This window comes from Coloeus monedula (genome assembly GCF_965178545.1).
Source record: "Coloeus monedula genome assembly, chromosome: 2".
NCBI lineage: Eukaryota > Metazoa > Chordata > Aves > Passeriformes > Corvidae > Coloeus > Coloeus monedula.
Genome location: NC_138782.1, coordinates 119,915,228 through 119,929,429, shown reverse-complemented (window position 1 = coordinate 119,929,429; position 14,202 = coordinate 119,915,228). Strand labels below are relative to the sequence as shown.

Genomic DNA, 14,202 nt, shown 5'->3' with positions numbered 1-14,202 from the left:
ATCCCCACCCTCCCAGGGAAGAATTTCTTGCTGATATCTAACCTAGATCTCCCCTCTTTCAGTTTGAGGCCATTCCCCTGGTCCTGCCACTCCAGTTGCTGGTGACCAGTCCCTCTGGATTTACTGTCAGCCTCTCAGGCACTGGAAGGGGCTGTCCCCACACAACCTCCTCCTCTCCTGAGCAGCCCCAGCTCTGCCAGCCTGAAGTTCCTGCAGGAAGCATCCCTTGAGCCATGGAGGACCAGGAGATGCCCAGGAGTGTTCAGTGCCAAGGGCAGAGCAGGGAAGTGTCCTGGGCTCCCCTGTCTGGTGGTTCCCAAAGCCAGCACCGCCCCCAGCAGCACACGGACCGACGCTCCCTGCTGGGATCTGGGATTTTGCCTCTGGACCATCAGCCGTGCCCGAGCCGTGCTGGTTCCAGCGGGGGTGTCAGGCACGGGGCTCACACATCCCCCCAGTGAACACCAGCTCCCTAAAGATCCACACTGCTCCCCTCATTCCCTTTCCTAGGGAAGCCCAACCCCACAGCACGGATGTTCTACCATCGCTCCATGCTGCTCGTGGCCCCAGAAATGTCTCCTGCTGTCTGAGCAGCCTTGGGAGCTCCCGTGTTCCTGGGTGCCACCTCGGGCCTTCAGGAGGAGGAGAATCCCCGGGGACACAGAGGAACGTGGGCAATTGTCTGTGAGCAATGGGCTTCCCAGGGCAGCCACACATCCAGGAGGGAGCTGGGGATGGGACAAGGTTCTGCCACCCTGGCAGACAGGCTGGGCTCCATCTCCAGCCCTGGGAACATGGGTGGCCTGCAGGCCAGCACAGCAGCGTGGCTGGACACCCCCCACAGCATCCCACCTCCTCGGGGGCTCATGGACCGTGACCAGGCCGCACCTCTAGAGCCCCTAAAATTCACAGATTCTCCCAATAACCTTCAGTCTCCTCCTGCTTCTTAGGGCAGCACAGAGCTGGGAGAGACCTTGTGGGCATCAAGCCTGATCTCCTTGTGTCACAGACACCCACATCAAGTCATTGTGCCCTATCCCACCAAGAGCTTCCCTGGAGGGAGGCTGGACAGGAATTCCTGGCTGGGAGGGTGGGCAGGCCCTGGCACAGGGTGCCCAGAGCAGCTGGGGCTGCCCCTGGATCCCTGGCAGTGCCCAAGGCCAGGCTGGACATTGGGGCTGGGAGCAGCCTGGGACAGTGGGAGGTGTCCCTGCCCATGGCAGGGCTGGCACTGGATGGGCTTTGGGGTCCTTTCCCACCCAGAGCAGTCTGTGATCCCACGATCCTGGTCAGGATGCGCAGCCTGACACGTGTGAGTGCCCAGGGCATCATCACAGCACAGCCTCACGTACAGGGTGCAGATCTCCGGGAATTCTGTGCTTGAGTTAATCTGATGGGCTCGTTAATGCCGTCAGAAACGCAGGATTAAGCTGCCAACGATCTGGAGAACGGAGGCTGCTGGAAGCAAACCTGTGCTGTGTCCAAATGAGCCCCACGGTGGGGAGGGGCAGTGGTGGGGAGGGGCAGTGCTGACGGTGCTTTTCCAGGCCCAGGAATTCCAATCTTTTTCAAAGCACCTCCTTCACCTCCACTTGGTGAAATTCAACAGAGGAAGGGTCGGAGAAAAGAAAACTAATGTTCACCTGAGCATAGAATCAGGTGAATGGTTTGGTGGGAAGGGACCTCAAAGCCCATCCAGTGCCACCCCTGCCATGGGCAGGGACACCTCCCACTGTCCCAGGCTGCTCCAAGCCCCATCCTGCCTGGCCTGGGACACTTCCCCTAAACTACATCAGTTAAAACACCGAGATTTTCTATTTCTCTGCTGCTTTAATTCTTTGTGGATTTAAGCGCATCTGCTTCAGGCTGGCGGAACTGGAGGGGTATTTACAGCAGTAAATCACGGCTAAATCACAAATACAATACGAGCACTTCTCTGTAAACCCAATTTGGATTACACGACAATTCTGGTTGTTAGAACAACTTTCATTTCGCTTTGATAAATAAAAAACCCCAAGAGGTTTCAGGCTGAAAGCATCACGCGAGGCCAAAGCTGCAGCTGGAACCGATATTCCATACAGTCAGGCCTTAGGTAGGACTGTTTGGAGGCAGCACTGTGGATAAATTGATTCCAGGTACAGCTTTTCCCCTCGTAGCGCCGTGCAGTGTTTACGCCGGCGTTGGGCGACGTGCGGCGCTGTCATTTCCCGGCAGCACGCTGTGAATCGGTGCTGTCGCAGTGCAGTGGCCACCAAGCACAGGGGGAAGCCATCTCTGTCGTGGCTGACACCACATCTGAGCCAGCCACATCCAACCCCATCGTTCCCAAGGCCTCAAATCCAGAATATTTCTGTAATGCCAAACAGCACCAGGCCTGTATTTTCTAAGCGTCTTTATCTTGCTTCTAGCCTGCTTCAAATCAGCTACAGCTACAAAAAAGCAAAAAAACCCCCATAGTTAAAAGGTTTTACTCTTCCAGCAGAGCCATAATTGGTCCCATTTGTCAAGGAGATCCTTGGCCAGAGAGGAGACGCCCAAACACCTTCAGCCAACATACGAGCAAGGGGCACAGAGATCTCTCTCTGCCACGCCTGGGATGTCTTCGAAGGATAATTGAACAGTAATTGGGAAGAATTCCTTCCTGGATAGGGCTGTCCAGCCCTGGCACAGCTGCCCAGGGCAGGGGTGGAGTCCCATCCCTGCAGGGATTTCAAAGCCCCGTGGATGGGCAGTGGTGGCTGTGGCAGTGCTGGGGATGGTTGGGCTCAGTGGTCTCACAGGGCTTCTCCACCCTCTGGGATTGTGTGATTCCATGAATCAGCCCCAGTGTGACAACAGCAAGGCAGAGACCAAGATGCAAATCCTCTTGCAGGTGTCACAGGCCCTTCCAACCCTGTCCCACCAGCACCAGCTCCCTGGGGACACGGCTCAGACCCTGGGGACATGAACACCCCAACGGGTCTGAGCCTGAACCACAGATCCATGGAATGGTTTGGGTTGGGAGGGACCTTAAAGCCCATCCAGTGCCACCCCTGCCATGGGCAGGGACACCTCCCACTGTCCCAGGCTGCTCCCAGCCCCAATGTCCAGCCTGGCCTTGGGCACTGCCAGGGATCCAGGGGCAGCCCCAGCTGCTCTGGGCACCCTGTGCCAGGGCCTGCCCACCCTCCCAGGGAACAATTCTTTTGCAATAGCTAATCCAAATTTCCCCTCTTTCAGTTTGAGCCCATTGCTCCTTGCCCCTATCATTACACCCCCGAGGAAAGGTCCTTCTCCATCTCCCTTCAGGTCCTGCAAGGTGCTGTGAGGTCTCCACAGAACCTTTTCTCCTCCAGCTGAGCAGCCCCCACGTTTCCAGCGCATCATGTTGGCAGTCACAGGGCCGTGTCTCCCTGTAGCTCTTCCCTCTGCTCCAAGCCCGAGTGCAAAAGTGTATTTGTGGGCTGGGGAGGTAAAGAACAAACTGGAGGGGGGCCAAGAGCGCCGAAGAAACCACCGACTTCAAAAAGACAGAAGTTTACAGCGCAGTTAGTAAAGGAGTGATTTATGCTCAACAGCATCGTTTGGTCGTGTCAGGCCATACCTAAACCCTGGTGCTGCACAGAACATGCTTTAACAAGATGTTCCAGGGCTCCCTTTGAAAAAGACAACCCTTGTAAAGAGACGAGGTGGAAAAAGGGATCGTTCCCAACAGAGGAAAGGGCCAAACCGGAGCAATAAAGTCTGTGCAACAGATGATGAACGGAGCCCCAAATTGCTGCCATCTGTTAGCAACCTTTGCCCAGTGAAATGGATTTCATGTGAGGTCAAGAAATCCCAAACTGCCATTTCCTCATTACTATTAATAAGGGCCAGGTGCCACATAAAGCAACAGTGGATCCAGATGTCCTTCACGTGGCTTTGATTACCCTTCCAGGCTGGATAATGATCCCAGGGAAAGTATTGCAGATGCACCCAGAGAAACACGGTTAATATTAATTCCTCTGCAATTGAGTTACTGGGCATTAGGAGCATTATTCACCCCCAGCCCACGGGGTGGGGGCAGGTCAGCTCCACAGATGTTCCCCTGCCAGGAGCGCCGTGGGACGGAGATCTGCCGAGGCAATGTTGGCTTCTGCCGGATTTTCCGTGACTGTGGATGGAAGGATTTTTGTGAATAACTTCTGAAGTCCACAAAAAGAGAAGTTTTTGTGGACACCTCATCCCTGGCAGTGTCCCAGGCCAGGTTGGATGGAACTTGGAGCAGCCTGGGATAGTGGGAGGTGTCCCTGCCCATGGCAGGGGGTGGAATGGGGTGGGATTTAAGGTCCCTTCCCACCCAAACCATCCTGTGACTCTGCAAGCAGCCCCTTCTCCAGGTGACAGCCAAGACACCAGCAAAGGCTCTCACTTCAGTTTCATCAACACCTTGGTGGACATTCCTGAGCACCTAAAAAAGTGTCAGCTTTCCCTGTCTCTGAAACGGACACAATTCCACACGGAGCAACGGGAAAATGTTCAGTTCTGGGGCTTGGCTGAGATTAAAACGCGATGGAAAAGCTGCTGGATCCACTCTTTGTGGCACCAGTCAGGTGCATTTGGGTGCCAAGCTGGTGCTTCGGGCCAGCAGGAGGATCGGAAGTGCAGGGAATGGAGCGTGTGCTGGATCGCATCCGAAGGAGGAGCACGCGCTGCCTGCGCTTCCCCCGGCTCGGTTACGTGCTGGAGCACTTGACTGCAGAGTGAGGAAAGCATTGTTTCAGAAGAGTCAGCATGGCTACGAAATTCAGCAGGGAAGCAATAAATATTTCACATCCTGGACTCCACAAGGACGATCGTTTAACCACTTACAGCCCAGGCCCAAAGAAAATACGTCGGAGGAGATTATTCCAGGATTCTGTCATGGGTCCTGCCAAACTCATCAGCAGCATCACATTTCCCAGGGACTAAACAAACACCAAGGAAAATCAGATCTTGCCAAAACAAATGCAAATCCTTGTAGAACATCTCTCCAGTCATCGCAGCCATCTCCCCACAATGGAAACACAACTGCCACAGGCTCGGGAATATCTGTCCCCAAAAGTGGCAACAAATGGCTCCGTGGAAACGTTGATGGGAAATGCGAAATGCCACCAACACATCACAGCAAATCCTCAGGAACAGGGGACAAAGGGTGGAAACACCCACAGAGTGGGAGAGTATCTTCAGTAAAAATCCCACTGATCTTGTCAAAGAGATCTTTAACGGGGATTGATCAAATCTCCAAGGCCAGGCTGGACATTGGGGCTGGGAGCAGCCTGGGACAGTGGGAGGTGTCCCTGCCCATGGCAGGGGTGGCACTGGATGGGCTCTGAGGTCCCTCCCACCCAAACCACTCTGGGATTTGCTGATTCCTACAAGATAAACCTAAGCAGTGAATTCATGGTTCTAAATATTCAGTAACTCTGCAGGGACGCTGCTTGTCAGCCTTTGGAACATTCCTGCTGCTCTGGGATGTTCCTGCTGCTCTGGGATGTTCCTGCTGCTCTGGGACGTTCCTGCTGCTCTGGGACATTCCTGCTGCTCTGGGACGTTCCTGCTGCTCTGGGATGTTCCCCCTGCTCCGCTCTGACACAAACCATCCTCTCCTCTCATGGCTCCAAAGGGTCTGGGCCTGCTGTGCCCCTGCTCTCACACCCTCCCTGTCCCACCAGTGCTCATCCCTATTTCCTGCCAAGGAGCTTTAATGGCTGACACAAAATCAGCAGCCCTGGGAACTGCATCCAGCCCCTTCCAGGCTGGACCAGCATCTCCCAAAGACCTGGGCGGGTCAGTGCTGCAGCAGCCACAGGAGCTCCGGGCTCCAGCCCCTTCCCAGGAATGCTGGGTTTGAGCAGGATGATGCCAGGGCTCTGCTGTGCCCCTCACAGCCCTCCTGGCACAGGAGGGGAATGCTTCAGGCCGGCTTTGCTGCTCATTGTGACACTGAGCCCTGGGCAGGCCACGAGCAGAGCTGGGGATTTGGAAGTGCTGTGGAATGGCTGAGAAGCTGAATTTCCCTTGAGGGGGCTGCTGGATAAAGCTGTTGTTGGTACCCCCCGGCCCCAGCCCCTGCTCAGAGCCCTCCCAGACCCTGCTCCGACTCCGTGGCCCCTGGGCTCACCCGCCTGTGGCTTGTCCTGGTCACAGACGTGGGGACAGCTCAGCCCTGGGCTTGGCTCCAGAGCTGCTCCCAGGCACCTCCACATCCCAGGTCAGGTCGGGCCTGAACACATGATGGCCTTGGATGCTGAGGGCTGCTTTGGCACGGTGTGGAATCACAGGAGGGTGGAATGGTTGGGGTTGGAAAGGGCCTTAAAGCCCACCCAGTGCCACCCCTGCCATGGGCAGGGACACCTCCCACTGTCCCAGGCTGCTCCCAGCCCCAATGTCCAGCCTGGCCTTGGGCGCTGCCAGGGATCCAGGGGCAGCCCCAGCTGCTCTGGGCACCCTGTGCCAGGGCCTGCCCACCCTCCCAGGGAAAAATTCCTCCCCAGTATCCCATCCAGCCCTGCCCTCTGGCAGTGGGAAGCCATTCCCTGTGTCCTGTCCCTCCATGCCTTGTCCCCAGTCCCTCTGCAGCTCTCCTGGAGCCCCTTTAGGCCCTGCAAGGGGCTCTAAAGGTGCTAAAGGAGTCCCTGGCCTCCCTGGGGACCTGCATTAGGGAGGCTGGCACGGTGCTGGGACACGAGGCTGCCCTGTGTCACCCTGCCATGGCACGTCCTGGGCTCGGTGCTGCCCGGGGCACCCAGGGCCCGCTGCTGAAACAAGGGAGAACTGCCTGTGTTTAACCATCCTGGAGACCCCCCCCACAGGCACCACGGGATGCACCATGCACAGCTTCCACATATTCCCGACCCAGAATCCCAGGAGATTCTGAAGGATTTCCAAGTCCTCTCCAGCAAGGGCTCCTCATACGGGGAATACACTGACCACAGCTACGAGCCCTCGGGGCTCCTGGAGCCCCCTGAGCCCGTGGGGCACATCACCAACCTGACAAGTGTCCCCACTAAACCCACAGGAACTGCACGTCCTGCTGGAAGCCCTCTCACACCGCTCCGTTTCCCACAACGCGCCTCAGAACACAAAGGTACAAAACCAGAAACCTCCAGAGGGTGAAAGTGGAACCATTTCCAGGCAGCCCCTGACAGGGGAGCTGGTTAGAAAATGGAGCCCACCCCAACAGCGGGGTTTGAAGGACCCTCCCAAGGGGAGTTCCCCCAGTCCAGGCAGGCAGAGCCTGTGCCTGGAGCTTTGTTCCTCCGGGCAGCGGCTCCAGAGCTGTGACTTGGACTTGGCAGCCGTGACTCGAGTGAAGGCAGGGCTCAGAAGGCAAGAAAGTGAACAAACTCCTGCCTGTTTGTAGCTGTGGGATCCAAGCCGTGATTAAGGGCCGAGGAATGTGATTCAGGGAAGGCATGAATGGAGCGGACGGGCAGAGGCCGCTCTGCCTGCTGGCTGTTCCCTCTGCGCGGGCCCAGGAGAAACCACCCGGCTCTGACAGCTCTCCCCAGCCTGGAAAACCCCTCTGCTCGCTACAGAGCAGGGCTCAACCCATCCAGGCGCTCTCTGCTTCCCAGCCTGGGTGTGATAACGCTCCCTCCCTCCCTCCCTGTGTGCTTGGGAACCGGGAACGGGGCACAAGAGCCCCTCTGCACCAACAGGGATCCCACCCCAGTCGAGCATCCCAGAATGGTTTGGGTGGGAAGGGACCTTAAAGATCACCCAGTGCCAGCCCTGCCATGGGCAGGGACACCTCCCACTGTCCCAGGCTGCTCCCAGCCCCAATGTCCAGCCTGGCCTTGGGCACTGCCAGGGATCCAGGGGCAGCCCCAGCTGCTCTGGGCACCCTGTGCCAGGGCCTGCCCACCCTCCCAGGGAACAATTCCTTCCCAATCTCCCATCCAGCCCTGCCCTCTGGCAGTGGAAGCCATTCCCTGTGTCCTGTCCCTCCAGCCCTTGTCCCCAGTCCCTCTCCAAATCCTCTTAGCTCTGCCCACCGAGCTTGGCACAGATGGCAGAAGGGGCTGGGCACGGCTCCCCGAGCCCAGAGAAATCCCTCAGTGCTCCAGGAGTGAGGGGAGATGGGGATTCTTTCCCTCCAGATGGACACCAGGTCTCCTGCAGGCACCACCTCCACCCCACTGCTCCAGGAATCCCCACGGTGCAGGGATTTGTCTCTTACCTGACTCAGCCACCCCAGGACAGTGGAGATCCTCCAGAGCAAACCCTCCCAGACGGGAATCCTGACACGGACCCATGGCTGTTCCTGCCAAGCCTCCTCCTCACACCCCAAACTCAGCAAACTCATCCCAAACTCTGCCACGGGCAGTGCTGCCAGCTAAGGAGGGGGGTGAGGTGCTCATCCCTCTGATGGCAGCACAGGCCCAGCCCTCCCTTCAGAACCTCTGCTGACGGATAAACTCCAGTGCCACGGAGAGCTGCATCCCTACAGCCCTGAGGCTCACGGGCTCCTTTGGGAGCCCTTCTAGGTTTGATCCAGGCACCCTGGGATAGTGGCAGTGTCCCTGCCCACGGCAGGAGAGGAACTGGATGGGTTTTCAGGTCCCTTCCCCCCCACACCGCTCTAGGGTTCGATGGTGCCTCCAGGAGAGCCACAGACGTGGCACTGAGTGGAGCAGCTGCCCCAAGCCCGTCCCAGAGCTCTGTCTGTCCCCATCCCTGGGCTGAACCGGACACAGGAGCGTTGCTGGCGCTGGAGCAAGGCCATTGTCAGGGCCCAGGTGTGGAATGCTCGCTGCTGTGACACAGCTCAGGGCACACCATTCCCAACACAGCTCTGGGAGGCTGAGGAGTCACAGAATCCCTGAGGCTGGAAAAGCCCTCCCAGAGCATCCAGTCCAAGCTGTGCTTGATGTCCACCTTGTCCCCAGCCCAGGGTACTGAGTGCCACCTCCAGCCCTTCCTGGGACACCCCCAGGGATGGGAACTCCACCTCTGGTCCTTTGGATGCAGAACTGAGCAGCAGTCTCAGATTCCCATATGGACACGAGGCTCCTTCAGGTGGCACAGGGCTCTGGGAAGTTGGGAATTCCCCACTCACAGGGCTCCACATCCCTTGGGAAGGACGCAGGGCTCATCAGGGTGGTTGCCCAGGCCCAGCATTGCTGTAGCCATGGCTGAGGTGGTGCAGCTCATTAAGGGGATGTGCCCTGGCACTGCTGGGAAGTCTCTAAACAGCCAGTCTGAACCATGGGAGGAAACTGGGAGCTCCTGACTCCCTCTCCATGGGGCTGAGGAGAAACCCTCCCACGAATCCACAGCTTCACAGGGCTTGCTGGGTGAGCACACATCCACTTCTTCTGCTGGGTAACTCAACCCTGTGATTCCTGAGCCCCTCTGCTCTGCTGTTCCCATGGCTCCCACCACCTCCTGAGGGAAGAGATTCCACTCCAGTGTTCCAGCCCCTCAGCTGGAAGCTGTTTCTGGGCCTGTTCAGCATTAGGGCCGTTCTCTGCCGCTGGAGCTCCTGCCGCTGCTCTGGGTTTGTTGTAGGGATTGTAGGACACGCCAAGGACACCATCCCTGTGATGCACATCCTCGGGAATCCCTGCAACGTTCCTCTGGATGCTGAGCAGCTCCTACGGCTGTTCCTTCGACTACAAAACAAAGGGGGTTTAATATTTAGCAGATTATCCAAGCTTCTCACCAGCTGTGACATGGAAAGGGTCCTGGTGTAAATTAGGATTTTACTAGCTGGGACACAACAATCCCAGCAGTGGTGGGGAACAGCGTGGTGGGCCACGAGCACCACGTGGCTCCAGACTCCGTCACTGCAGTGACATCTCCACACAAGGCTCTGCTTCTCCAGCGTGTGCCCAGGACTGGCCCCCGAGCCTGGGACAGAAACTGCCCAAGCCTTGATGGAAGATCAGCTCTGAACACAGGGCACAGAGGTGACTGGACTTCCCTGTAAGTGCCAGGATCAGAACCAGTGCCTCTTTCCTGATAGAAGTTCCTTATGACTTGCCACAAACGCCTGACCGAGGCAGAAAGGGACCTGCAGCCGCAGGCGGAGGAAGATCACAGATTCCCCAAGTGGATGCCATTGCTGCTCTTGATGTGCTGCTGCTCCAAACCCACGACAGTTCTGCTTTATTTGCCTTCACCCTTCACAGAAGCTCCTGCTGCCCCCACACAGCCAGCCCCCCTCGCCAGGGGCTGAGAGGATCCCCAGCTCCCTGAGACACCTGGGCCTTCTCTTCCTCAGCACCCAGAGCTGCCCCACACTCGCCCTCATACAAGGCCAGGCTGGACACTGGGGCTTGGAACAACCTGGGACAGTGGGAGGTGTCCCTGCCCAGGGCTGGGGATGGAACCAGATGAGCTTGAAGGTCCTTCCCAACCCCACAGTCTGGGGTTTGATGCTTCCACAGCAATGGACAAAGCCCCAGCAGCCTGTTCTGGGCACAGGAGATGGTCTGAGTGCTCTCCAGAGCTGCCTTCCCACCCAGCCAGGCTGGGACTTGTGTGTGTTTCTCAGCCAAGTGGGGCAGCCCATCCTGGGACTTCCAACCTTTCCAGGCTGCACCGTCACAGCCGAGGGGAGAAGGTCACTCAGGCCACTCCAGGCCATGCAAAGGAAGGACGCAAAGTTTCAATTCCTACAGCCCAGCAAGGTGTCCCTTGGTTGGTCAAAATCTGCCTTTCTTGAGCTTTTAATCAGTTTTGGCTCCTTCATTCCTGATTCCAAAGGAATGGGCCTGTACGGAATGTCACTGTGCTGACATTATTCTTTTGGCTCATTATCCTCCTCCTGACACAGCGTTCCAGGGAAAAAAGGGATGTAAAACTGGTCAACTCCTTCCCTGATCTCATATTTACCCTTTTTCTATGTCCATAACCCAGATGAAAGCACAGCACAGGAAAATCGAGCTAATACACAGCATGGCCTTTCCCTGCAGAGGATTATTGCTGGGAATGGAGCTGGGTAGGAGAAGGACACGCAGCACGGCATTCCACTGGCACTGTTAGAAGCTGCAGAACAGGGATGGCCGTGTCTGGGGGGTTCTCCATCCCCCAGGACGTTCCTTGAAGCTCCTGCCACGTGCTGCAGCCTGGTCCCTTCCATAAACCAAATCTCTCCTGCCAGGTGCCTCAGCAAACCCAGGGAGAGGTTTGGATTGGACAGGAGGACAAATTCTTCCCTGTGAGGGGGGTGAGGCACTGAACAGGCGTCCCAGAGCAGCTGGGGCTGCCCCTGGATCCCTGGCAGTGCCCAAGGCCAGGCTGGACAGGGCTTGGAGCAGCCTGGGGCAGGGGAAGGTGTCCCTGCCCATGGCAGGGGTGGAACAGGATGAGGTTTAAGGCCCCTTCCCACCCAAACCATTCCAGGATTCCATGATCACCTGATGATGAACAGGGCTCCAAGGGAAGGTGCCCACTCACCACCACCTCAAACTGTGACAGAACAGCATCAAAAGCCCCTCCAGGAGTCACCAAACGCACATGTAGAACTGAAGTGTTCTCAGCAATAGCTGCTACCCCAAAGTGTGTACTTCCCTACAAAAAACAAGTCCCCAGGATTTCCAGCCACCGTATCCAGTATCCAGTTACGCCCGTGAGAAACAACACATGAAATCCCCGACGGTGCAGAACACGGATTAATGGTCATTAAAGCTTTGGGTGTAAAGGAAACCATGTTCGAAAACGCTGCAAATGCTCTGCTGGAGAGCAGACATTGAACATCTGGCTGTTTCCGAGGAAAGCAGAAGGGCTCCCTCTGGAGTGGATCCCGAAAGTAACACAGGACTTGGCTTTGAGCAGGCGGGCAGAGAAAATGGGAATCAAACGGCAACAAAGCCAAGGCGTTCTTGTCTCCTTTCCTTTACTCATCCTGTTTGCAACGAGCACTCTGGGACTCATTCAAGGAGACTCTGTCAGGGCTGAAGGATATGGATCCATGCCCAGAATATTAAGTCATTAATTAGTTTTCATGCATGGACTTGTATGTGGCAAGGAGGCAAATTAAAGGATTCCTGAAGAGACAAGAAAGCTTTCTTAGCACACGGAACACTCCCAAGAATCTCCCACAAAATCAGGTTTGAAGCCAGCAGAGAATCCCTGCTTTCAGCCCTGCGTGGCCATGCATGATTCCAGCAAATCTCCCTGGGAAGGGCGAGAGGAGCAGCTCCGGGACACACAGACCATGCTCTGCTGGGAGCCTGCTCCCGAACTCCTGAGAGGAAAAGGCCCCCCATTCCCAGGGTTTATTTGCATACAAGCCAATTAACAGAAAATGGATTTCATGCAGGAAGAAAAAAAAAAAATCAGATCACCTACAAAGTGAAGTCAACTTACTGCCTGCTTTTGCTCTTCTTCCTAGACGTCGGCAAGAGAAAAAGGTGAAGAGAGAGAGGAAAGATTAATTATCATGTGAAAATGGTCATTTTCACACAAAATACCCAGTGAAAGAACAGAACATGGCACACGGTGCCAGCGCCTGCAGCACGACAGGAGCTGAGGACACAGGACATGAGGGCTGGGGGGGCACAGGTGACATCTGTCCCATGAAAGGGGCCCCTGGTGTTGGCCAAACACGTGGGATGGACATCCCAGGGCTGCGACACAGGACAGGATATCCAGGGCATATCTGCTCCTTTAGGCAGGACCTTTACTGCCTTCAGCCTGGGGCAGGGGAAGGTGTCCCTGCCCATGGCAGGGGGAACTGGATGGGCTTCATGGTCCCTTCCAGCCCAAACCATTCCATGATCCTGTGATCCTCTCCTTCTCCAGACTCAGAGGCCTCTCGAGCTGCCCTCAAGCCAATGAACACCAGATCCATCCCCTGAAGTCTGGAACTACCATTGGGAGAGTCCAAACACACAAATGTGCCAGCACAGAGCCCAGCTGCCACAGCCTCAGAGGCAAAACATCCCCTTGGTCAGCTCCCCTGGGCACTCCAGGACCTCTGCCACTGGGAATTGCAAGGGCAGAGGAACCAGGTCTGGGAGGGGACACACTGAGGGAAAGGCACCAGAGATGCTGAGTAAGGCAAGATGTGCAGAGAGAGCAATTCCTGCACTGCAGATCGTCTCAGGTCGGATCACTCCTAGCCTGGAGGACAAAAAAAGGTGAAATACAGGTGAATTTATCCCCTTTTGAAGCAGGGAAATGTTCTCTGTGATCGGGCCTGGGCTGGTGGAGGCACATCCTGCCTTCAGCTGCAGGAGAATTGCTGGGAGTGAGCAAAATGTCACCTAGTCCAGAATTTCCTTGGTAATTCAGACATTTCCATGGGTTTTGTCCTCTCACAGCCAAGAAGCACCACGGGTCCAACCCTGTGTGGGGGACCCTGGTCTCTCCCAAAGCAGCAATTCCAGCAGTTTCAGGTGACCCCCCGCACCGCGGCCTCGCTCGGCCGGGCAGCGCAGGGGGCAGCGGGACCACGGCCACGCACAGCCCCCCAGAAATTCAGGTCACGGAATTACAGTTCAGGGGATAAAAGCTCCTTCTGGCCTGGAAATCCACGAACACATTTATCAGCCTTCCCTCACTGATCTCCCGGCCGAGCAGGATTAACCAGACCCTTTCCCTTAATTTAAAGCAGCTTCTCCTCCCTGACCACTGAAAGCTGTTTTCCCACCGAGCCCTGCAGAGGGGCCTGGGAAGGGCTGGGGGCAATTCCACGGTTTTGAGCAGGTATTTCTGGGGTTTTCTCCCAAGACCTGGGGTTCTTTCAGGTGTGTCTGTGGTGGTGTTTGGCAGATGTGGGGTCTGGCTCTGCTCAGTGCTGGCAGTGGGGCCGGTGCTGCTGTTCCCATAGCCCACATTTCCCGCTGTGCCTCCCACCAGCACCGGGACTCGCGGGACCAGATGGGGAGCCAGGTCAGGGAAAAGATCTTAAATGATCCCCATTCCTCAAAAAAGTTGTTAGTTTGAAAAATGAGGCTTTGGCATTAAGTACAGATGTGAAAAAGCCCTGTCAGGAGGGCTGGAGCTCGCTGGGCTGAGCAGTGCAGGGATAAATCACCGGAGCAGCCGCGAGGAAATTGCCGTGGAGGAAATGGAAGCGGTGAAATGGGATCTGTCTGCTGGATTTCCGTGGAGCTGACAGTGAGAGCCCTGGGAGGAGCAGACAGTGCTCCCCACGGAATGCTCATCGGGGCCGGGCCAGCCACGCACCCGGGGACTGCAGGAGGCTGCGGGAAAAGGGAAAGCCAAGGCAAGCCTGGATGGAGCCAC

The 14,202-nt window shown here is 56.6% G+C and overlaps 1 protein-coding gene across 7 annotated transcripts in view; it reads right to left on the bottom strand.

Annotated features, from left to right (window-relative positions):
- The window catches only part of DTNB (dystrobrevin beta), a 129,767-nt gene that overhangs the window by 38,318 nt on the left and 77,247 nt on the right, over positions 1-14,202 (bottom strand). For 5 of the 7 annotated variants that reach the window (XM_082303294.1, XM_082303297.1, XM_082303295.1 and 2 more), the window contains one exon: positions 12,319-12,339. The exons of the other annotated variants lie outside the window; for them this stretch is intronic. In XM_082303294.1, the coding sequence (XP_082159420.1) occupies positions 12,319-12,339 (21 nt within the window). The remainder of the gene's footprint in view (positions 1-12,318; positions 12,340-14,202) is intronic. 7 annotated transcript variants of the gene reach the window in all.